General features: G+C 43.0%; 1 protein-coding gene across 3 annotated transcripts; it reads right to left on the bottom strand.

Moving 5' to 3' along the window:
* Window positions 1-2,568: 2,568 nt before the first annotated feature.
* LOC113163209 (protein NLRC3-like) lies at window positions 2,569-23,779 on the bottom strand. 3 transcript variants are annotated; one of them, XM_033326307.1, is made up of 13 exons: window positions 23,513-23,779; window positions 23,311-23,399; window positions 21,152-21,283; window positions 20,925-21,056; window positions 20,552-20,630; window positions 20,162-20,390; window positions 17,526-19,326; window positions 17,243-17,416; window positions 16,919-17,092; window positions 6,649-6,822; window positions 6,269-6,442; window positions 6,137-6,183; window positions 2,569-4,390 (listed from the first exon to the last, which is right to left on the bottom strand). In XM_033326307.1, exons 1-13 carry the CDS (start codon window positions 23,540-23,542, stop codon window positions 3,846-3,848), a joined length of 3,780 nt encoding a protein of 1,259 aa, XP_033182198.1. In that variant the 5' UTR covers window positions 23,543-23,779; the 3' UTR covers window positions 2,569-3,845. The 3 variants fall into 3 exon arrangements, with proteins under 3 accessions (XP_033182198.1, XP_026217388.1, XP_026217389.1); XM_026361603.2 differs by lacking the exons at window positions 16,919-17,092; window positions 17,243-17,416; window positions 17,526-19,326; ... (4 more) ...; window positions 23,311-23,399; window positions 23,513-23,779 and adding exons at window positions 6,942-8,709; window positions 11,797-12,025; window positions 12,527-12,605; window positions 12,978-13,133; window positions 13,389-14,608 and having other exon boundaries at window positions 2,570-4,390; XM_026361604.1 differs by lacking the exons at window positions 16,919-17,092; window positions 17,243-17,416; window positions 17,526-19,326; ... (4 more) ...; window positions 23,311-23,399; window positions 23,513-23,779 and adding exons at window positions 6,942-8,709; window positions 9,290-9,821 and having other exon boundaries at window positions 2,570-4,390.
* Between the last annotated feature and the right edge of the window lie 1,561 nt (window positions 23,780-25,340).

Raw genomic sequence — 25,340 nt, forward strand, 5'->3', positions numbered from 1 at the left:
GCTCCAGAAAATGTTGTTTTTTTTAGTGATTTTACAATTATGAATTCATAATTTTTATATTTGGAATCCACTCAAAACAAATGCATGAACATAAAGAGAAATAAAACACAAAACCCAGCAGAACTCTCCGTTCTCAGACTGCAGGTTTACTTGTGGTTCCTAGAGTTTCCAAATGTAGAATGGGAGGCAGAGCATTTAGCTATCAAGCCCCTCTCCTGTGGAACCAGCTCCCAGTTCAGGTTCTTCTGGAGGCAGACACCCTCTCCACATTTAAGACTAGACTTCAAACTTTCCTTTTTTATAAAGGAACTCACCTGGCACCGCCTCAGGTGGCCCCCTGTTGCAGCAGCTCCCGTTAGATTATTTTGTGCGTTTTTTCCAGTTCCTTACTTTTCTCTTTATACTCTTCTTTGAAGCAACTTACTTCACGTTGGAATATGGCCTTACTTATGATTTTTTCGTGACTTTTCCAACACTTTATGTACTGATATGGAATAACAATGGACGCGACCAGGAGCGGACGCATCGTTTCCACCAGGGATCAGCTGATCGCGCTCTCCCAACACTCACCGGGAGAAAGGCCTCTGATCCCCGTGGAGCTAAGGAGAAGGAGCCGGGGATGAAGAGCTGGACTAAAAAAGAAAGAGGGGAAGAGAAGGTTTAAACCTTCTCTACCTTCTGTAGTCACTGAAATGTGAGGTCCCTGGTGAATAAGATGGACGAGCTCGGTGCGCTGACTTCAAGCCAGCGGGAATATCGTGAGTGCAGCATCATGTGTTTTACTGAGACCTGGTTCAGGAACAGATTCCGGACTCCAACTGCACCATCAGCGGCTTCAGGACTGTGGGGGCGGACAGAGACTGTAGGAGTAGCGGTAAGAGGAGAGGAGGTGGTGTAACCCCGGACATGTTACTGTAAAGGAACGTCTCTGTAGCCCGGACATTGAACTGTTAGCTGTAAGTCTGCGTCCATATTATCTACCTGAGGGAGTTTAGCTGTGTTATTGTCATTATGACGTACATTCCCCCGTCAGCCGCTCCTGAAGTAGCGTGTGACGTCATCAACTCAGTCACCGCTAACTTACAGAACCAGCATCAAACTCCTTCATAATAATAACAGGAGACTTCAACCACACGTCTCTGGACACAACTCTTCCCACTTTCTATCAGTTTGTCAACTGCTCCACCAGAGACAATAAGACCTTAGATTTACTGTATGCAAACATTAAGGATGCATACACCTCCACTGCTCTACCTCCCTTGGGCAGATCTGACCACAACCTGGTGCTCCTCACCCCCGTCTACACTCCTATTGTTCAGAAGCAGACAGTGACCACGAGAACTGTAAGGAAGTGGTCTCAGGAAGCTATTGAGACTCTGCAGGGGTGCTTTGAATCCACAGACTGGAACATGGAGACGACATCAATTCCATGACAGACAACGTCACAGAGTACATTAACTTCTATGTGAACAACATCATCCCAACCAGGACAGTGAGGTGCTTCTCTAACAACAAGCCCTGGATCACCAGCAACTTAAAGGAGCTGCTGAACAGGAAGAAGAAGGCCTTTCTGGAGGGAGACAAGGAGACAAGGACCAGGTGAAGTCTGTGCAGAGAGAGCTGAGGGTGAGTCTGAGGCAGAGTAAGGACGCTTACAGAAGGAAGCTGGAGAACCAACTCCAGCAGAACAACATGAAGCATGTGTGGTCTGGAATGAAGAAGATCACTGGCTTCAAGGAGAAGGGGAACCAGGTGGAAGGGAACCTGGACAAGGCCAACGAGCGGAACCATTTTTTCAACAGGTTTACAGCACTACCACCCTCCCTCTCCCCCTCCTCCACCTCCAGACACTCTGCTGCACCCTCCTCCTCCACCCCCTCCTCTGCCAGACTCTCAGACAGAACAGCGTCTCCACTGCTGCCCCCCCACACCCATCCTACAAGGAACATCAGTGACGGTCATAAAACCACACCCGTCACTGGAACTCTTGCAGAAGAAATGATCCCACCGTCACCCCCCTCCTCTTCCTCTACCATACCCACCTCCCCTACCCATCTGTCAGTGACCAGCACCCAGTTGAAGAGAAGCTGAACCAGAATAAGGCAGCAGGACCTGATGGTGTCAGCCCCAGAGTCCTGAAGTCCTGTTCTGAGCAGCTCTCTGGGATTCTACAGCACCTCTTCAACCTGAGCCTGAGAATGGAGCAGGTGCCAAAGGTCTGGAAGACATCATGTCTGACGCCAGTTCCAAAAACCTCATCTCCTTCTGCTCTAAATGATTACAGACCAGTCGCCCTCACCTCACACATCATGAAGGTCCTGGAGAGACTGGTTCTGACCCATTTGAGACCTCAGGTTGAGACATCACTAGACCCACTACAGTTCGCCCATCGTCCCCAGGTTGGAGTAGATGATGCTATTGTCTACTTGCTTCAGCGAGCTCTCTCACACCTGGACAAGGCAAACAGCACTGTGAGGATCACATTCTTTGATTTCTCCAGTGCCTTTAACACCATCCAGCCTGTCCTGCTGAGAGAGAAGCTCCTGAAGATGCAGGTAGACTCCTCCACAGCCTCCTGGATCACAGACTACCTGACAGACAGACCCCAGTTTGTACGACTGCAGGGATGTGAGTCTGAGCAGGTGGTTGCTGGTCCTACCAACCTGTCAGCTAAATCTTTAAATTCAGAGATATTTTGAGCCCTGGTTCACAGACACTAAAACTTAAAGTAAAGATGTATAAAGCGGCTGGTTAGTGTAGTGGTAACATCACCGCCTCCCATGTGGGAGACTGGGGTTCAAATCCCAGCTATGGCTACCTCCAGTAGGGGTCCTTAGGCAAGACCTCCTCACGCTGCCCTGCCTACCCTTGTACCTTGTAATGACTTGTAAGTTGCTTTGGATAAAAGCGTCTGCTAAATGACTGTAATGTAATATATACATATATAAAGATTTATCTTTATATCTTCTTTATATTAGATAGATTATATTCAGAATCCTTCAATCTCTCTTTTTTAAGTACAGTGCCTATAACAAGTATTCACCCCCTTAGATGTTTCATCCTTTTATTTACTTTACAAATCTACAAAGGTGACATCAGTGTTTACATTAATATTCACTCCCTTTAAAATGACTGACCTAATCCAACAAAGGTCCAGATATTTGGTGCTAGTAGCCCCACAATTAGTAAAATGGGGATCACCTGAGTTTAGTGAATGCGTCTCATGTGATTGCAGTATAAAGACACTTGTGTCTGGAAGGTCGAGTCACTGGTTCTTCAGTATTCCTGGCTACCATTACACCATGAAGACAAAAGAACACTCTGAGTAACTCAGAGAACAGGTCATTGAAAAGCAAAAGTCAGTGGATGAGTACAAATAAAATCTCCAAGGCACTGAACATCCTAAGGAGTGCAAGAAGTAGACTAGTGACAGAGGCCACTAACACATCAATGACTACTCTGAGGGAGTTACAAGCTTCAGCAACTGAGATAGGAGAGACTGTACATACAACAACATTTGACCGGGTTCTTCACCAGTCAAAGCTTTAGGGGAGAGTGGATGGAGAAAGACACTGTTGAAGCCAAAGGCCAAAGGTTTATCTACTAAATTCTGATATGAAGGGGGTGAATATTAATGCAAACACTAATTTCACATACCACATATTTTCATACCACAATTGATTTATATTGTTAATAAAAGGATAAAACATTCAAGGGGTGAATACCTTTTATAGGCACTGTAAGTGGACAAATGTTTTATCAAACTACAGTTTGAGCCATACTAATGTCCAATTTCTTTAGTCTTGGTATTAAACATTTGAGCTTTGAGGCCTGAGTGTCTTTACCTAGACTTTCTTTTCCAATTTACACAAAGAGAGTGAGGTGTCAGGGAGAAACCCAAACCCAGCATAAAGAGGTTCAGTGAATGTGGTTTTGAAGGTGTGGAGGTGGATCAGTTTGTCAGAGGAGACTCTGTAGAAGGACAGAGTCCCAGCAGGACAGTCCAGGTACACTGCTACTCTGCTAGAGTAAGAGGAGGAGGGAAGGCGGATGAATGTTGTTTGACAGTTGTGGCAGACAGAGTAACCATCATCAAAGCAGCTCACATTCCAGGACTGATCATTTCTTCCAAGCCAGCAGTCAGATTTGTCTCCCTTCCTGTTGATTCCTCTGTAAGTCACTGATATGTCAACCCTTCCTTCTCTCTCAACCTCCCAGTAACAGCGTCCAGTCAGACCAGTACTACACAGCAGTTGTGTCCAGTGATCAAATCTGTCTGGATGATCAGGATATGACTGATCCTCCTCCACATATGTCACCTTCTCATTGTTGTCAGACAGTCGTAGTTTTCTGTTCACTGTGTTTGTGTCGATGGTGAGTTGACAGAAATCTGATGAGAGAACGACACAATTCATCTGCTTCTACTATTATAGCAAATGCAAGAAGTTAATTACACAAAACACATTAAACATTCAGTTTCAGATTAAGGGAAATGTGATTGGCTTTGCATACTACATGTGAAATAATATATATCTGAAAGAAATATTAAAGCTATGTTCAGACTGCCATGAAAAAACGCAGCCCTCTTATTCTGTTGAATGGTCCATCATTACAGTGGAAGCGCCAATGTGGGAAATCAACATAAAAACGCCTTGATGTCCAGGGACAAAATTTGTAATTGGTTCAGCTGCTAATTTCTGATGTTTTTACTTTGTAACATGCAAACTGTAATGCAAATTTTATGACTATTAAGTATTGCAACAGTCTGTTCCCCTGTCTCAGCCATAAATCTATTAATCGACTCCAGATTGTTCAGAACTCAGCTGCAAGACTAGCAAGACTAGAAAAAGAAAATATGAAGACATCACTCCTATCTTAGCTTCTTTGCACTGGCTGTCAGTATGTTTTAGGTAGCCTAGTGCAACAGTCTCTGGACTCCAGTGTTTTTATGTAGCTTCTCTCCATTGGCTCCCTGTAAAATCCAGAATTGAATTTAAAATTCTTCTCCTCACTTATAAATCCCTTAATAATCAGGCTCCATCTTATCTTAAAGAACTCATAGTTCCATATCTTCCAAGCAGAACTCTCCGTTCTCAGACTGCAGGTTTACTTGTGGTTCCTAGAGTTTCCAAATGTAGAATGGGAGGCAGAGCCTTTAGCTACCAAGCCCCTCTCTCTCCTAGTTAGAGATGGATCAGGTGACTCTGAACCATCTCTTAGTTCTGCTGCTATAGGTTATTCTGGTGAGGGACCTCTACTGATACACTGAGCTCCTCTCCTCTCTCCTCTCTCCTATCCATTCAAATTCTACCATTTCATGTCATTAACTTTGTGTCTTCTCTCTCCTGTAGTTGTGTTTCCTCCTCTCTGTCTCCCTCTCTCTGTACTTTTCTGCAGGTATCCTCGGCCTGGAGCTGTACATCTCCAGAATCCAGTTCATCTGCCCAATGTTCTTGACGCTTGTTGTTGTCTTTATTGCCTGCTGTTCCCACTATGAGCCTAGTTCTGCTGGAGGTTTCTTCCTCTAAAGGGAGTTTTTCCTCTCCACTGTTGCCTAAAGCTTGCTCAAATGGGATTGTTGGGTTTTCTCTATAATTTTTTGTATAATTATACTCTGTAAGGTCTTAAACCTTAAGCACTGTTAAGTGCCTTGAGATAACTTCTGTTGTGCTATACAAATAAAACTGAATTGAATTGAATTGAATTTAACAATTTGTTGTTAGTAAAGTTGTAGAATTCTGTCTGCGAAAACTGAATGATATTCTTTTCTTATTTTATTTACTCAACAATATTTTCACATCTGTCACCATTTACTTGTTTGTGTCTGTCTGTTCCAAATACTTGTGGGCTTTGAAGAAGAAAGGCTTCAATCGTTATATGTCACATGTACATGTTACAATAAAATGTGTCCTCTGCATTTAACCTATCCCCCTGGGGGGAGCAGTGGGCAGAGACATACAGCGCCCGGGGAGCGTCTTGCTCAAGGACACACCTGGTGTTTGTGACGGGGTTTGAACACCAAACGTCCTGCATCTAAGGCCATAAAGACCTACCCATTGAGCCACCAAGCCGCCATTTAAGTAATGTCGTCCCTGGGTGGGCTTTGGTATCATAAATAGAACTAAAACATACTTACATTTTCTGAGACCTGGTTTCAACCATTGGATTCCTCCAGGCTCCAACCTAAGGGGAAATGAGTGGACAAAGTCAAACCAGCATGCCCTTTTTGATGAGATACAATAATGTGTGCACTCTGTTGTCTCCAAACCTTAGAGTGTCCAGACTCCAGTGTGGCTCCTCCAGTCCAACTGAGAGCAGGTTCACAGCTGAGCCTGCTGAATGATTATAGCTGAGATCCAGCTCTCTCAGATGGGAGGGGTTGAAGCCCAGAGCTGAGGCCAGAGAAGCACAGCCTACCTCAGTGATCAGACATGCTGACAGTCTGCAAATACATAAAAACCGTCATACAACATAATCTGGTAACTCTGCTGCAAAAACTGACTGGTCTAACGAAATAGAAAAAACAATATATCTCTAGCCAAACGCCTCCTAACTCCTTTGTGACATTTCTAAAAGCTCTCTATTGTGTTTTATAGGCAGTAATGAGTCTATACATTCTATATTTAGCCCAGATTTAAGAGATATGACCTGAGAGTTTCCAGTTTACAGTGACGACTCTCCAGTCCAACAGACAGCAACTTCACTCCCGAATCCTTTAGGTCATTGTTGCTCAGGTCCAGTTCTCTTAGACTAGAAGACTGGGAGCTAAGAACTGAGGACAGAGCTTCACAGCTTCTCTCTGAGAGGTTACAGCCACTCAGTCTGGAGAGACAATGGATATAAAAAAGTATTACAGAAATGTCACAGCATTCCCTAAAGTAGTTTCTCCTAGTAGTAATATTTAAAGCTGTGTGGGTCTATCCAATTATCCATCCACTTACAGAACTTTCTTAGATACTTTAACCACCGGCAGCAGCCTCAGAAGAGCCTCCTCTGAAGCAGAGTATTTCTTCAGGTCAAACACATCCAGATCTTTTTCTGATGACAGTAAGATGAAGACCAGAGCTGACCACTGAGCAGGAGACAGTTGGTCTGTGGAGAGACTTCCTGATCTCAGGGACTGTTGGATCTCCTCCACTAGAGAACCATCATTCAGTTCATTCAGACAGTGGAACAGGTTGATGCTTTTCTCTGCAGACAGATTCTCACTGATCTTCTTCTTGATGTACTGGACTGTTTCCTGATTGGTCTGTGATCTACTTCCTGTCTGGGTCAGCAGACCTTGTAGGAGAGTCTGATTGGTCTGCAGTGAAAGACCAAGGAGGAAGCGGAGGAACAAGTCCAGGTGTCCGTTTGGACTCTGTAAGGCCTTGTTCACAGCACTCTGGTAGAAGTCTGCGGTTTTGGTTGATTGTTGTTCAGACAGCAGATTGACTCCAGAGTTGATGAAGGTCAGATGGACATGAAGAGCAGCCAGAAACTCCTGAACACTCAGATGGACGAAGCAGAACACCTTGTCCTGGTACAGTCCTCTCTCCTCTTTAAAGATCTGTGTGAACACTCCTGAGTACACTGAGGCTGCTCTGATATCGATGCCACACTCTGTCAGGTCGGATTCATAGAAGATCAGGTTTCCTTTCTGCAGCTGCTCAAAAGCCAGTTTTCCCAGAGACTCAATCATCTTCCTGCTCTCTGGACTCCAGTGTGGATCTGTCCCAGCTCCTCCATCATACTTGATGTTCTTCACTTTGGACTGAACCACCAGGAAGTGGATGTACATCTCAGTCAGGGTCTTGGGCAGCTCTCCTCCCTCTCTGGTTTTCAACACCTCCTCCAGAACTGTAGCAGTGATCCAGCAGAAGACTGGGATGTGACACATGATGTGGAGGCTTCGTGATGTCTTGATGTGGGAGATGATTCTTCTGGCCTGCTCCTTGTCTCTGAACCTCTTCCTGAAGTACTCCTCCTTCTGTGGGTCAGTGAACCCTCTGACCTCTGTCACCATGTCAACACACTGAGGAGGGATCTGATTGGCTGCTGCAGGTCGTGTGGTTATCCAGAGGCGAGCAGAGGGAAGCAGGTTCCCCCTGATCAGGTTTGTCAGCAGCACATCCACTGAGGTGGACTCTGTAACATCAGTCAGGACCTGATTGTTGTGGAAGTCCAGAGGAAGTCGACACTCATCCAGACCGTCAAAGATGAACACAACCTGGAACTCTTCAAACCTGCAGATTCCTGCTTCTTTGGTTTCAGTAAAGAAGTGATGAACAAGTTCCACCAAGCTGAACTTTTTCTCTTTCAGCACATTCAGCTCTCTGAAGGTCAATGGAAATGTGAACTGGATGTCCTGGTTGGCTTTGTCTTCAGCCCAGTCCAGAGTGAACTTCTGTGTTAAGACTGTTTTCCCAATGCCAGCCACTCCCTTTGTCATCACTGTTCTGATTGGTTCCTCTCTTCCAGGTACAGGTTTAAAGAGGTCTTCATGTCTGATGGTTGTTTCTGGTCTGTCTGGTTTCCTGGATGCTGTTTCAATCTGTCTGACCTCATGTTCATCATTGACCTCTCCAGTCCCTCCCTCTGTGATGTAGAGCTCTGTGTAGATCTGGTTCAGAAGGGTTGGGTTTCCTGCTTTAGCGATCCCCTCAAACACACACTGGAACTTCTTCTTCAGATTAGATTTAAGGTTACACTGGCACATGGCAGGAGACCCTGAATGAAGAGACAACAGATCACTTTATCAGGCATCCAGTCCGCTTTCATGTGGGACAGGGGTAATAGTGGACGAGATTAAAACAACTAAAGCCTAAAATACAATGCTATTATACGTCATTAACTTTGTTCTTCCTAACTAGTACTTCAGTGTCTACTTTATGCGAATGATTCAATTTTATATGGGCAGGTATACAAATTCCCAGTATGTAACTCTTATACAGTCTGCCTTTTCATGCCCTTGAGGTCTCCCTTTTTAATTACTTTTTTTTTTAACTTTTAAATGGCAATATAGCTAAGTGCCATAGAATATCCGTAACCCCCCCATTGGACAAAATTGTTGGTACCCCTCTGTTAAAGAAATAAAAACCCACAAAAATCACTGAAATAACTTGAAACTGATAACATTAATAATAAATAAAAATTGACTAAAAATTAACTTATAAAAATCAGACATAGCTTTTAAGTTGTGGTTCAACAATCATTTTAAAAATCAAACTAATTAAACTAAACTGACCTGGACAATAATGACAGTCCCTTAACTGAATATTTTGTTATACAACCTTTTGAAGCTGCTTACTGCGATCAAACGTTTTCTGTAGCTCTCAATGAGACTTCTGCACCTGTCAACAGGTATTTTGTTCCACTCCTCGTGAGCAGTCTGCTCCAGCTGTCTCAGGTTTGAAGGGTGCCTTCTCCAGACTGCATGTTTCAGCTCTCTCCACAGATGTTCAATATGATTTAGCTCAGCACTCATAGAAGGCCACTTCAGAATAGTCCAATGATTTGTTCTTAGCTATTCTTGGTGTCTGTAGCTGTTTTGGGTCATTATCCTGTTGGACTATGACCTGTGACAAAGACCAAGCTTTCTGGCACTGGGCAGCACGTTTAGCTAAAGAACGCCTTGATACCCAGAGCCCTGCACAGATTTAAGAAACCCTGTGCCAGATGGAGCAAAGCAGCCCCAGAACATAACAGAGCCTCCTCCATGTGTCACAGTAGGAACAGTGTACCTTTCCTTGCTTCATTTGTGCGTCTGTGAACATAGAGCTGATGTGACTTGCCTAAAAGTTCCAGTTTAGTGTCATCTGTCCAAAGGTCATTCTCCCAGAACTTATGGGGTTTGTTAATATGAGTTTTCCATTTCCATTTCCAGTTTCTACAATTTGCTTTCATCAGTGGAGTCCTCCTCGGTCGTCTTCTATTAAGTCCACTTTGGCTTAAAACTGATTTACTGATGGTGTGATCTGACTCCGATGGACCTTGACTTTGGATTTCACCTCTAATCTGTATGGAAGTTGTTCTGGGTTCTTTAGTTACCATTTGTATTTCTATTTCTTCAATTTTCCTCGTGTCCACATCCTGGGAGGTTGGCTTCAGTCCCATGGACCTTAAACGTCTGAGTAATATGTGCAGCTGTAGTCACAGGAACATCCAGCTGATTGGAGATATTCTCTTTAACATGTTTGTCTATAATTTTCTTTCTAATCTCCTGAGACAACTCTCTCTTGAGTTTTCTGTGGTCCATGTTCAGTGTGATTCACACCATGATATCAAACAGCACAGTGACCACTTTTCACCCATTAAATAAACAGACTTACAAGTGTGAAGACACCTGTGAAGCTAATTACAGGACACACTTTAGTTTAACATGGTCAAATTATTTCATATTCACATAATTTAAAACATATTTTCTAGGGGTACCATCATTTATACCAAGGAGATGCTCTGCCCCCACTGCTGTTCTGCATAGACCTGAACCCCCTCAGCCAGATCGCCACCAAGACTTGTTACGGATTCCGACTACAGAATGCCACAACCATCAGCCACCTACTCTACATGGATGACATCAAGCTGTATGCCAAGATGCAAACAAGACATCGACTCGCTGATACATACCACCAGGATCTAAAGCCAAGTCATTCGGACTGGACAAGTGTGGTCGGATGGTAGCAAGGAGAGGAAAGGTAGTCAGAACTGAGAGGATAGAACTACCAGAAGGCAAGATAGCAGATGTTGAGGATAGATACAAATACCTTGAAATCCCACAGGCAAATGGGAACCACGAAGAGGCCGCAAAGAAAACAGCAACCACTAAGTACCTCCAAAGGGTGAGGCAAGTCCTGAGAAGTCAGCTGAATGGGAAGAACAAAGTCCGGGTGATCAACACCTACGCCTCCCGGTCATCAGGTACCCCGCTGGCATAATAAACTGGCCAAAGGAGGAGATGGAAGCCACTGACATCAATACATGGAAGCTCCTTACAATGCATGGAGGGTTTCACCCTAAATCCAGCACCCTGAGACTGTACGCTTCGCGGAAGGAAGGAGGCCGAGGATTAGTGAGCGTCAAAGCCACTATCCAGGATGAAACAACTAATATTACACCTGTGCAATAATCACAAACCAACTTTACAATGTACATTTTCAATACTGCCATCCAGTAATATCCATATACTGTACATACTTACACCGCTACATATACTGTACTTACATGTATATATTTTATTTATTACTGTACTGTTTGTACTATCAGGTTTCATAGCCTATTTATCTCGGACTGTGCCAGTTTAGTCTTTCGTCTCCTTTGGTCAGACTGTCTTTCTGACACTCTAGTGTTTAAGCTGTTCTTATCTTATCTTATCTTATCTTATCTTATCTTATCTTATCTTATCTTATCTTATCTTATCTTATCTTATCTTATCTTAAGCTCCATGAATACATCAGGAAGATGGCTCCAACGGATGGCATGCTTAGTGAATACCTCAGGCAGCAGGCTACAGAGGAGCAAGGGAAGGAAGAGGAGGAACCCTCATGGAAGGACAAACCCCTGCACGGTATGTACCACCGGCAGATAGAAGAAGTGGCTGATGTCGACAAATCCTAGCAGTGGCTGGACTGAAAGACAGCACAGAAGCACTAATCCTAGCAGCACAGGAGCAGATTGTTGGGTTTTCTATATCATTTTTTGTATAAATATTCTCTGTAAGGTCTTAAACCTTAAACACTGTAAAGTGCCTCTGTTGTGAATTGGTGCTATACAAATAAAACTGAATTGAATTGAACATTTTTAAAGTAATCCTCTTACTGCTCTGCAGACAGTCAGCCAGCTCCTCCTGCTTCATTCTCCTCAGGAAGTTCAGTGTGATCTTGAGAAATGCCTCTCTGCTGCTCCTCCTCTGCTCTTCATCCTCACCATCCAATGCCTCCTCATCCTCAATCTCTTTCCTTGACCTTGCCAGGAAATCTGGACTCAGAACCTTCTGGATCTTCTTCAGCTCCTTCTTTACAAATGTGATCATTTCCTCCTCCAGCAGCTTGAACAGATGAATATTAATATGTAAATAATTATTAGAATTTTTTAATAGCATGACTCTGCAAAGTATTTAGCTTGTAGGTTGTTACAGCAACTTGGGAAACATGCCACAGTTTTTCTGAGTATTTCTGTGTCTTCTTGGAATCCTAGACTAAGCCCGGGTTCTTTATGAAACCGGCTGTTGTTTTGGGGTTTTTGTTATGATGTTTAATGACTTTCAGTACTGAATAAACATCCCAAAGTACTCAACCAACATCACAACAGTCTGCATTCAGCATCTGCCAGTAATCGGTGGGCGCTGTTTACATATGACACAGTGAACATGGGTTAATAGGGAAGAATAAATGCAAACTAACAAATAATAGTATTAGTATAATTTTTTGTCCTCAACTTAGCCAACATTGAAAATCTTTTTGATGCCTGACATTTTGTGTTACTGTAGAGGTTCAGTGTTCCTCCTCATGTTTCATATGTAGCTTATGTAAAAGTAGCTGCTACAGACCATAAATACAGAGTCCAGGTGTGACTGAAGCTCCTGGGCAGACTGATCATTTGCAGTGTCTGACCTCTGCTCTTCGACTCTGTGAAGGAAACATGACTGTTATTGAGAGTCTGTCTCTGATGAATGACATAAAACCAGAACCCAAACTGCTTTGAAAAGCTTTCATGGTCTCTAGATGAAATAATTATGTAGATCAGGGGTGGCCAACCCTGGTCCTCAAGAGCCTCAGCCCTGCTTGTTTTCCAACTATTTCTGCCCTACCCTCTGCTGATTACATGGATCAGGTGTGTTCAGCCAATCAGAAGCAGGAAATGCAGAGATAGTTGGAAAACAAGCCGGACTGAGACTCTTAAGGACCAGGGTTGGCCACTCCTGGTGTAGATGTCTAATTTTTTTTATGTCTTTACTGTTTCGTTCAGCACTTATTAAACAGATCATGATGTTAACTCACTTCGTCTTTGAAGAATGTTGTCCTTCAAAATGTAGTGGCGGCTCCATGGACTCGTCGCTCTTCATGGACACATTTGATTCAAATTCAGATCTGGCTGAGACACAGCCATGACCTGGTCCACATCCAGCACAGTCTGGTCTTTGCTGCCGCTCCGGGCTTCAACACAACACAGAGCTTTAGTTGTGTTAGACAAGCATTTTGGAGCTGTATGTGGTATGGTGGTGTGTTGCTGTTAGAATATGTTTTTGCTCCACTGATGTTAAATCTGTTGCAGTGCAGTGAAACAACAGATTCAGCAGATGATGTAGCTGATGCAAGACAGATTTGTATTTTTGCTGGTGTGGTAATTTTCTGGTTGTGTTTTTTCCTGTATAGAGAGCAGCTGTAACCAGGCAAAATTACTTCCCTCACCTCAGAGCTTTGGTCTGGCTCTCTTGGTCCTCACACTGATTCATGCTGCTGAATCCACATCAGCTCACACACATGTTCATGTGGAGAAGAAACAGTAAAACTGAGAGCAGAGTTGAAACCATCAGAACAATCCCTGATCGGCCTGTCAACTGACTTTTTGTGTCATGTCTGATACGTCATCATCAACTTTGGTTTATTGGTCTGTTGGTCAAACTAAGTAACCAAAGTGTCAAACGTGTCACTTAGCACAAACTGGACACTCATCTTAAGTCTCAACATTTATTAGGAGAAAATAATTAGTAACAATAATCATTCCAATATCCCTAGCTGAGAGATAATCACCTCCCTTTTCTGCTTCAGGATGAAACCACCAGTAGCCACTGTGAGGCAGCAGCTGCAGGTCTACTGTCAGTCATTTTTGGCAGTAAGGAGAAAATAAGTCCAAAAGCACTGACACAGGACATGTTGAAATCAAATGTCTGCATAAATTACATTTATGTCAAGTCATGTCATGATTTATGTCAAACATTTGTCAGAATTGCATGCAGCTCAGACTGAAAGCTTTTTGCATATTCAGTATGAAACACCGTTTTGTTTTCCATGACTGACACCTGATACTGGTATACTATCCTCTGCTGTACATTGCACTGCACTGTGTGCTAAACTGTGTTTTACAGTTAAACATGAGACGATTCTGAGATAAATATTTCAAACTAAAACGAGCAGCTGTTTCCCATTTCAGTACAGCTGGATCTCAGAGGAAATCCTCTCTTTGGATACAGGTGGCTGCTGCAGTTTCATTGCACAGGAACATTAATTCTCAGGACACTGGGCTGTAGAGAAAACAGCTCAACCACATGCACTACAAGATACTTCCACTTACTATAAAATCAGGCTGCATTAAAAAACATGGCTTGATGCATGTTTGATGCCTTTTTTCAGGAAAGCTACTGCACCAAGTCTGTACTAGACTAGACTGTAGGGTTACTGCTTAGTTAGCAATAGTAGGTGTAGAAGTGACAGGAGGAGGCTGCTCTCTCACCCAAACACGCTGATTTATCATGTATCATATCATTTGTCATATGTATTAGAATCTTAAAAACAATCTAGTTATTCACACTGATTCAATAAAAGACAAGTAAAGAGTTTCCGGTTTGTCATGAAAAACAGTTCGTTACCTTCAGATGAAGCTGCTGCACCTTCGTGGAACAGAAAGGAAATGATGCAGGAAGTAAGAGAGAGAACGATCGTTAAGAGTTCTTCCTGTGTCTGCCCATCAGTAGTAGAAGTATTCCCATCTTTTACTTCAGTAGAAGTAGCAATACAAGGGTGTACAAATACTGCATTACAAGTAAAAGACATTTTAAATGTTTGCTGTTGAAGGCATTTAAAGGTACAGGTAAAAGTTTTCTTGGCTTCATCAAGCATCATTCTTCTGTACCTTTTAAGCAGTACTAGTACTTTTCTTTTCTTTAAGGCACAACTGTGTGCCTTATTTTAATATAAGGTGGCTGGGGAGATAGAAAAGCTCTATGAAAGTAAAGGGTTAATCAGTTTTAAAGGCTGTGCATAAAAAAAGTAATAAGCTCCAGAAAACTCAGGATAGCTGAAACTGTTAAAGCACTTTGTGGAGAGTTGGAGGTGGTGGGATCAATTCTAATGTTTTAAAGTCCAAAATCGAAGTAAACGGGACAATTAAAGTTAGCTTAGGTCTTCTGGTAGAGGACTGAGATTGAAGGACAAAAGAATCTCACAATGGGTGATAGCAAGTACTGATGACAATCCACATATACTGTACCTGGGTCCTCCTTTAGACTACAGACATGACTTCCTGGAATAGTTCACTGTGTTTTGGTAAAATGACAACTCAACATTGTTCTTAGTACTTATTAGTACTTATGTAGGCAACAATTCAACCAGCTAGGCTATGCAATCAGTTTAGCTTTAGCTTAAGCATGATCTAATTTTGACTATATTCATACAGTCATATTTTACTGTGTTTGTCTGTCTGACTGATTAGGAAGACTGCAAATCAAATAAGTACACTCAAAAAAATAAATAAAAACATTTATTGATTTAGAAGCAGCTACCAAATGTTTGTTCCAAGTGCTCCAAACAGGAAGAGAAAGATTCCAACTGGATTTATAGAAAAAAGCTGGAGAGAAGTGGACTGTACTAAGTCGGGCTGTGAAGGTGTCTGTGCACAGTACAAAAGATTCTGAATATAATGTTTCTTCAAGAAAAACAATCATATACAAATAGAAATACAGTACGTCTATACAGAGTGGGGTGGCTGTGGCTCAATAGGTAGAGCAGTTGACTGCCAATCATAGGATTGGTAGTTCAACTCCCGGCTGCCATGTCACATGCCAAAGTGTCCTTGGGCAAGATACTGAACCCCTAGTTGCCCCCAGTGAGTCAGGTCAGCTGCAGCAGCTCTGCCATCAGTGTGTGAATGTGTGCGTGAATGGGTGAATGAGAAGCAGTGTAAAGCGCTTTGAGTACCAGCTAGGTAGAAAAGAGCTATATAAGTGCAGAACATTTACCATTTACCATTTACAGTACGTACACACACACACACACACACACAAACTGTATGCTTTGGTTCTATGGTTGACACAGAAATGCTGAGGAGTGCAATTTCACCCCGTACCCAAACCCAGCATAAAGAGGTTCTGTGAATGTGGTGTTGAAGGTGTGGAGGTGGTTCAGTTGGTCAGAGGAGACTTTGTAGAAGGACAGAGTCCCAGCAGGACAGTCCAGGTACACTGCTACTCTGCTAGCAGTTACTGAGGAGGAGCAATGAAAAGGGGTGGGTGTGCCACTGTTGTTGTGCCAGGCACTGTATCCACCATCAGTGCAGGTCAGACACCAGGACTGATCATTACCTCCAAACTTGGTGCCATCACTGTCTCCACTCCTTCCAATTCCCTTGTAGCTCACTGCGATATAAACCTTTCCAACCCACTCGACCTCCCAGTAACAGCGACCAGTCAGAGCATTTTCACAAAGCACCTGAGGCCAGTAGTCAAATCTCTCTGGGTGATTAGGATATGCATGTTCCTTTCTCAGATCTGTCACCTTTTTGTTGCTGTCGGACAGTTTGAGGAATTTGTGTGCTGTGTTTGAGTTCAGTGTGAGGTCACAGAAATCTGATGGCAAGAACAAGGTATAACAGGTGGGTTTGATTTGGTTTATAGGATTTGAAAGGTGTACAGAATTCATACTGTTTCCATGAATCAAAGCATAAACATACTTACACTTCTTTAGATCTGGTTTCAACCACTGGACTCCACTGGGCTGCACTCTGAAAGAAGGAAAATTGACATGATAAAGTTCTCTTAGGGCTCAACAATATGTCACCAGCAGTATTCAGCTGTGTCCAAACTTTAAGTATCGAGACTACTGAATTATGGGCATTAGCTCTGCTAATGTAATGCTCATGCGAAATTGTCATCTAACCTGTTCTGATGCAACAAGCAATAAAACCCAGACCAGTCTGCACCATTACTGACGGCATGTCTCCATACCTGAAAGAGCTAAGTCTCCAGTTAGGGCTCCCCAGTCCAGCAGACAGCAACCTAATTCCCGACTCCCCTGGATGATTGTAGCTCAGGTCCAGGTCTTTCAGGTGCGTGGGGTTTAAACCCAGAGCTGATGCCAGTGAAGCACAGCCTTCCTCAGTGATCAGACAACCTGACAACCTACACAAAACAGAACATATTGCATTCAGAAGTACATCACATTAGCTCAAATAAATGAATCAGGATAAGCATGATTCAAGTCAACTAACTCTGAAAATAATAAGTAATTTCAAACAACACAGTATTAACAACAGAGACAACAGATCTGACCTGATACTTTCTAGGGAACAGTGAGGACTCTCCAGTCCAGCCGAGAGTAGCCTCACTCCTGAATCCTGCAGGTTGTTGTTACTCAGGTCCAGTTCTCTCAGTCTAGAGGACTGGGAGCTGAGAACTGAGGACAGAGCTTCACAGCTTCTCACTGAGAGGTTACAGCCACTCAATCTGAAGATTAAATTTACAAATGAGAAAAGGTGGAAAAGATGTCATTCTTTTTAATTGTTTTTTCACTGTGTTGTCTGTATGTAACAAATCCAATTATCCATCCACTTACAGAACTTTCTTAGATACTTTAACCACCGGCAGCAGCCTCAGAAGAGCCTCCTCTGAAGCAGAGTATTTCTTCAGGTCAAACACATCCAGATCTTTTTCTGATGACAGTAAGATGAAGACCAGAGCTGACCACTGAGCAGGAGACAGTTGGTCTGTGGAGAGACTTCCTGATCTCAGGTACTGTTGGATCTCCTCCACTAGAGAACCATCATTCAGTTCATTCAGACAGTGGAACAGGTTGATGCTTTTCTCAGCAGACAGATTCTCACTGATCTTCTTCTTGATGTACTGGACTGTTTCTTGACGAGTCTCAAAGCTACATCCTATCTTTGTAAGAAGCCCTTGTAAGAGTGTCTGATTGGTCTGCAGTGAAAAACCCAGGAGGAAGCGGAGGAACAAGTCCAAGAGTCCATTTGGACTCTGTAAGGCCTTGTTCACAGCACTCTGATAAAAGTGCATCTCTGGTAAATTGTCTTCTCTTGTTTCAGGATTCTTGGATGTTGATTGTTGTTCAGACAGCAGATTGACTCCAGAGTTGATGAAGGTCAGATGGACATGAAGAGCAGCCAGAAACTCCTGAACACTCAGATGGATGAAGCAGAACACCTTGTCCTGGTACAGTCCTCTCTCCTCTTTAAAGATCTGTGTGAACACTCCTGAGTACACTGAGGCTGCTCTGATATCGATGCCACACTCTGTCAGGTCGGATTCATAGAAGATCAGGTTTCCTTTCTGCAGCTGCTCAAAAGCCAGTTTTCCCAGAGACTCGATCATCTTCCTGCTCTCTGGACTCCAGTGTGGATCTGTCCCAGCTCCTCCATCATACTTGATGTTCTTCACTTTGGTCTGAACCACCAGGAAGTGGATGTACATCTCAGTCAGGGTCTTGGGCAGCTCTCCTCCCTCTCTGGTTTTCAACACCTCCTCCAGAACTGTAGCAGTGATCCAGCAGAAGACTGGGATGTGACACATGATGTGGAGGCTTCGTGATGTCTTGATGTGGGAGATGATTCTTCTGGCCTGCTCCTCATCTCTGAACCTCTTCCTGAAGTACTCCTCCTTCTGTGGGTCAGTGAACCCTCTGACCTCTGTCACCATGTCAACACACCCAGGAGGGATCTGATTGGCTGCTGCAGGTCGTGTGGTTATCCAGAGGCGAGCAGAGGGAAGCAGGTTCCCCCTGATCAGGTTTGTCAGCAGCACATCCACTGAGGTGGACTCTGTCACATCAGTCAGGACCTGATTGTTGTGGAAGTCCAGAGGAAGTCGACACTCATCCAGACCGTCAAAGATGAACACAACCTGGAACTCTTCAAACCTGCAGATTCCTGCTTCTTTGGTTTCAGTAAAGAAGTGATGAACAAGTTCCACCAAGCTGAACTTTTTCTCTTTCAGCACATTCAGCTCTCTGAAGGTCAATGGAAATGTGAACTGTATGTCCTGGTTGACTTTGTCTTCAGCCCAGTCCAGAGTGAACTTCTGTGTTAAGACTGTTTTCCCAATGCCAGCCACTCCCTTTGTCATCACTGTTCTGATTGGTTCCTCTCTTCCAGGTACAGGTTTAAAGAGGTCTTCATGTCTGATGGTTGTTTCTGGTCTGTCTGGTTTCCTGGATGCTGTTTCAATCTGTCTGACCTCATGTTCATCATTGACCTCTCCAGTCCCTCCCTCTGTGATGTAGAGCTCTGTGTAGATCTGGTTCAGAAGGGTTGGGTTTCCTGCTTTAGCGATCCCCTCAAACACACACTGGAACTTCTTCTTCAGATTAGATTTAAGGTTACACTGGCACATGGCAGGAGACCCTGAACAGGTAAATAACATTGTTGAATATGTTGTTTTATAATTGTCAAGACTATTTAACCACTTAATTCACTAAAAGAATAAGCAAACAAGCAATTAAGAGTCAACTGATAGATGGATCAGGTGACTCTGAACCATCTCTTAGTTATGCTGATATAGCTTAGTCTGCTGGGGGACCTCTACTGATAAACTGAGCTCCTCTCCTCTCTCCTTTCTCCTGTATCAATGCAAATGCCACCATGCCATGTCATTAACTCTGTGTCTTCTCTCTCTTTTAGTTGTGTTTCCTCCTCTCTCTCTCCCTCTCTCTGTACTTTTCTCCAGGTATCCTTGGCCTGGGGCTGTACATATCCAGAATCCCGTTGACCTGCCCAATGTTCTTGCTACTTGTTGTTGTTGTCTTTATTGCCTGCTGTTCTTCTCTCTCTTCTCTTTCCACTCACCCCAACCGGTCGAGGCAGATGGCCGCCCACTATGAGCCTAGTTCTGCTGGATGTTTCTTCCTCTAAAGGGAGTTTTTCTTCTCCACTGTTGCCTAAAGCTTGCGCAAATGGGATTGTATAATAATTATATTATTAAATGGGTCCTCTCAGAAGTGTACAAATTGGGTTTTGAAAAACCTATGCCACTTTCTGCTTCTTGACAAAATACATAAATGTTAGATGAATGTGTTCAATTGATTCGGAGATCTGTGGTTTAGTTTGAGAAGGCTTGTGCGTACCCAGTCCTTAGAGTAAAATTGAACCAAATTTGAACCAGCGCTAGCACCAATCCAGAATTAGTAAATCTAGCAAAAGGGAAACACTGAAATATAAATATTTCTAGAAATCCTCTTACTGCTCTGCAGACAGTCAGCCAGCTCCTCCTGCTTCATTCTCCTCAGGAAGTTCAGTGTGATCTTCAGAAATGCCTCTCTGCTGCTCCTCCTCTGCTCTTCATCCTCACCATACAACACCTCTTCATCCTCCTTCTGACTCTCTAAGCATTCTGGGTAATCTGGACTCAGAACCTTCTGGATCTTCTTCAGCTCGTTCTTCACAAAAGTGACAATGTTCTCCTCCAGCAGCTGGAACAGAAACTATATGAATGACACAATCCAACTGAACTCATGGAGCCAAACATCAGATCCATGTTGGACAGACTGACAATCCACTGGTCTAAAAAGTGCAGCATGGAGATTATTATGAACACAACAGATGGAAAAGTAGAAGATGGACATGTACAGACCAGAAATATGGAGTCCAGGTCTGTTGGATGCTGCTGGGCAGACTGACCACTGGGAACCTCTGAGCTCTCCTGGTCCACTCTGTGGAGGAATCATCAACAATGAGCTGACGTTTATATGTGTTTATACACTCCAATTCACACACTAATATTTTGTTTGACTGCTTTCAGCTTTAGATAAGCTTCTGCAATGTCAATGTTCACTCTGGAACAGGGTATATATACTGTATATATATATATATATAAATATAAACACAACTTAGTTGTTTGTTGTAAATACACATTATTGATTTTCTTTTTTATTTTTTGTATCTAGGGTGGGTGTCTGGCCTCAGATGGTTCAGGTTACAGGAATTCTGCATTAACAATGACGTACCTCAGATGAAAACAGGGATGTTTATCATTCAACAAAACAGCTTCAGTTAACTTGTTGCTCTTATAGGACAAACATCTGGGCTCAGAATCAGGTTTGGGATCAGTTTTAGATGACACTGGTCTCTGATGGATCCTGGTGGAAAGAGATAATGACAACCAAAGTATGAAATCTGTCTCTGTACCAGCGGATAATTAATAACAAAGAACCTAATGTTAGTAACAATTCACCTCTGTTTAGGACAACAGAGTCCATCTTTAAACAGAATAGGCTCTGATTTTGAACAGTTACTCTTATAGGACACGCAGGTGGTTTGTGGTTGTGGTTTAGGATCAAGGGTCTGGTCTGGTCTCTGAGTAATCCTGGAAGACAGAGAGTAAAACGAATGCTTTCAGTCCTTAGTGAGGTCAAATTTACAGACGTTCCCTCAGGATGTTCTTGAAACATTGTGTTGACAACAATAGGGTGGTTATACATACAGATGAATGGACAACCCAAAAACTAGATCCAAGGTCCAGCAACGTTTATTGCCGTCATTGAAGCATAAAAAAGGCTGAGGTCAGTAAATGCAATTACAAGGTTCCATTTTCCCTTCCTATGTGCTGGTAAACAGAAATATCCTCAGGTTTTGGGACTGTTGTCTCTCCTGTCAATCCAAACACAGAGGGCTCCTGCTGGAATATTTCTTACAGCACTTCTCGGGCACAAACTGTTTTTCTCTTGAGGTTTACTGTTTTTTTTTATTAATAAATACTCTGTGATTAAATTAACAATTAAAAACTCATATATTTGTTTGATTGTGATTTTAAAAAAGAGAAGCATTGAGATCATATTGATTCTGCCCCAATAATCATGAGAAAGTTAAGTTATAGAAACTGAGGGAGAATATGTGGGAAAATATCTTTAATTTAATGTGAACCAACACGTCTACATCTACTACTTTCTGTCAGTTTGTCATGATTCTGGCCTCATGCGGCCTTTATTTCCCCCATGCTCTTATTTTGGCGACTTCCTGTTTTCTCTTCCCAGTCTGTTCACTTGCAGTCACCTAATTGGCTACACCTGGTCTCCCCCACTCTATAAGTACCGGCCTGCTCACCTGTCTCCGCTGTCAGATAGTCTGTTCTCAACTCCCGCAGTGGACGGGAGGGGATGTAGACCTGAATGATTGAATTGAGATAAGATGGAGCTGTGGAGTTCACCACTCTGTAGGCAAGAGACAGAGCTTTGAACTTGATCCTTGCAGCCACAGGAAGCCAGTGCAAAGATCTGAAGAGAGGTGTGACATGAGACCTTCTAGGTTGATTAAAAATGAGGCGTGCTGCCGCATTTTGGATCATCTGGAGGGGTTTGGTCGTGGATGCCGGTAAACCCATCAGTAGTGCATTGCAGTAATCCAGGCGAGATAAGATCAACGCCTGTACAATGAGTTGGGTCGTGTACTCCGTCAGATAGGGTCTGATCTTTCTGATATTGTGGAGGGCATATCTACACGACCTAGCGACTGTGGCGATGTGATCTGTGAAGGTCAGCTGGTCATCAATGATGACCCCCAGGTTTCTGGCTGACTTAGTAGGGACAATCACCGCAGATCATATGTTAATGCTGATGTTGTGTTGAGTTGAAGGTTTTTCCCTAATCTGTTCCCCTCCTCGTTGTTCCTACCCTGTCTCTACTCTGTGTGGACCTCCTAGTGTTTTCGACCAGGACTGTCTGTCCTGATTTTGCCTTCCGGTCCCTGAACTGACTACGGTGTATGACCTGGATTACCCCTGACCTCTGAGTTTGGCCTTGTGGATTTACTGTTTGGACTGCCTTATTCATCTTCACTTCACCTTAGACGTTTTTCTTACACTGTATTTTGGACATTTGGACTTGGTCACATTCTGTGACTGTTTGTCATTGTGCTTTTGTGTTACTCTGATTACACTCCTGGACACTCCCCACCGTTTGTCAGTCGCCACCGTTCACCATCTCCATTGTCCTCCATTTTGTTCCATGTGCTCCCCCGTTGGTCGGCTATCTTGGTCGCTACGTCACTTCCACACTCACCCTCCACTGACAAGTTTCCTACAAGAACTCATCTGACTCATTCCCCTGTACCTTTATTATAAAACCCCTGAAAACCTTCTCCGGTACCTTGTGTTATCTCTGGCCATGGAGCCCTTCCTCCAGCTCGTGACACAGTTATTGAATTGAAATGTGAAACATAAAGCTAATTAGACAGAATCAACAAACCAGCAACGTTCATACATCACGATAATCTCAACACATCCGGACTTTGTCTCCTTCTTGACTCTCGGAAACAAAATGAAGCTGAAATGTCCCACTTCTACTGAATGCACCATCACATAACGTTCAGGTACAGCTCGGTCCTTTGACAACTCACATATCACAACGTATCTGTGGTTTGTTTTCTGGAAAGATTCTCTCACAGGAAGTCAGAAGATCAGACTGCAGAGTGTCGTCATCAGGAACCTAAAAGGGGAAAGGGTCAGAGTTCATTTCTGTCTTCAGTGAAAACAAAACCAGTGGATGGATGTTGGTGTGTAAGTGAATCTCCTCAGTAGACATTCGTTTTACACACTCACCTGTACAGGTGAATACACAGATTTAAACATGCAAACATTTACGGTAAAAGTTAGATCCAAAGTATTGGGAGCAGGTAGAAGTAGCCTAAAGTGTCAGGCTTTCAAAATGAAAATAATAACTAATAATTCGGAGAAAAGCCAGAGCAAACAAACATCGAGAGACTCAGACCCGAGTCTGAGCCAGAGTTTAGTTTCTGCTGTCACCACTAAAAACAAGCAGAAGTCACAGAGAAGACGGTGAAATAGTCAATACAGAGTCAAACCTGCGACAACCTTACCTTTAACAGACAGGGACGCTTCACACCAGGAAATCAACTGTTTGTGGTAATCACGTGGTAATCACGTGGTAATCACGTGTTTCCAGTGTCCCAGTGTCCCTGAAGGGGTCACCGGGCAGGAAATCCCCTTTCAGGACTGTGACGTCAGATCAACACTATGAATCAAGTCAGAAACACGTGGCTCTACTGTAAATAAACGAAAGATAAAGCTCCTCCTAATTCTAATATTTATCTTTATTACAGTCAGAATGTTTTCTCCAACTTCCATCGGCCTGATCCTGACTGTGTGTGAACACAGATGTGGTGAAACTGCTGTAAATACTGATCAAGAATCAGATTGTTGTTTCTAAACTGACTGAATAATCAGAGGATATACTGCCGTCCACTGGTCACACTGACTCACTACTACACACTGATGTGAGTCCAACAGGATCGATATGTAGACGGATCAGTATTGATGTTGTCATGGTGACAGCTGCCAACAAAAAGATGAGGATTGGTAATAGTTTGAAGAATATATTGTCACTATTAATGTGTGCATGAATATATGAAGAGCTGTAGTGACTCTGGTCGGTCCATTCTGGCTAAGAACCAACCTGAGTACCTTTAGTGAGTGGTGTGAAGTAAAGTGCTGAGATCAAGTAATTGAGGGCTTATGTGAGGAATGGTGAAAATACCAGGAGCATAGAGGGAGGTAATACAGTCTGGCTGAGGGTATTCAATCTTGGCATCCTCAACATGTTCGACTGGGGAGTGAGGAAAGACGCTTCTAGGGAGAAGACAAAAACAGCAGTTACACAGGGGAGGCCTGAGGCCAGAGTTTCCAGAGGTCATCTTCGTGTGGACACAAAGTCCAAAATCCAAATCTAAGTTTAAATACACAGAAGATCTAAACAGAGATAATACAGAGGGACAGGTCCAGAGGAGAGTCGGGGTAAGATCAGACAATTAGGCGATCTGTGTGAGAGGTGTTGCTTACAAAGTGGGCAGGTGCAAACAGTCAATGAGTGGTTACTGAAAGTCTGGAGTTATTGTAAAAGCAGCAGAACCAGTAGCATGATCACAAAATAAAAGCTGGAAACAGGAAGTTAAACTGGAGACTGTAAGAGTAGTGACTCTTTTTAGATGCTAAAAAAATCACTAAAACATGTAAATGAAAGGTTTAAAAAAAGCATTACTGATCCACATTCATTCATTCAGGATTAATGATGACAGCAAACCAAACGTTTGTTCATAAGACAATAATCTTTGAATATATGGAGGCATTTTAGAAATCCATCTTGGGTTATTGCAGTTCACTGATTCCTCTGTTATATCACAGTTTGAACATATTGATATATATTGTCCTGAATTATTAAAAAAAAAAAAAAAACAAGTCACCAGCATTTTGAACCTGTCTTTATTGTTTAAAGGACTTAGCAAAGGATTTTCAAGATTCAAAAAACTTTATTAATCCCAAAATGAAATTTATATTGAAATTTAATGCATTTGAGTGAAAGAGACATTTACAGAAACTGTTCAACAATGAGAATATTTCTCTAATATCAATC

This window comes from Anabas testudineus, chromosome 2 (assembly GCF_900324465.2).
Source record: "Anabas testudineus chromosome 2, fAnaTes1.2, whole genome shotgun sequence".
Lineage (NCBI taxonomy): Eukaryota > Metazoa > Chordata > Actinopteri > Anabantiformes > Anabantidae > Anabas > Anabas testudineus.

What these genes read in the sequence shown, in the direction of transcription:
- LOC113163209 (XM_033326307.1), bottom strand. Translation starts at nt 23,542, where the DNA reads ATGTTTAAATCTGTGTATTCACCTGTACAG. An exon ending in CTGTGTATTCACCTGTACAG is followed by an intron (nt 23,400 to 23,512) that starts GTGAGTGTGTAA and finishes TTCCCCTTTTAG; the next exon opens with GTTCCTGATGACGACACTCT. An exon ending in TGTTCCCTAGAAAGTATCAG is followed by an intron (nt 17,093 to 17,242) that starts GTCAGATCTGTT and finishes TGTTTTGTGTAG; the next exon opens with GTTGTCAGGTTGTCTGATCA.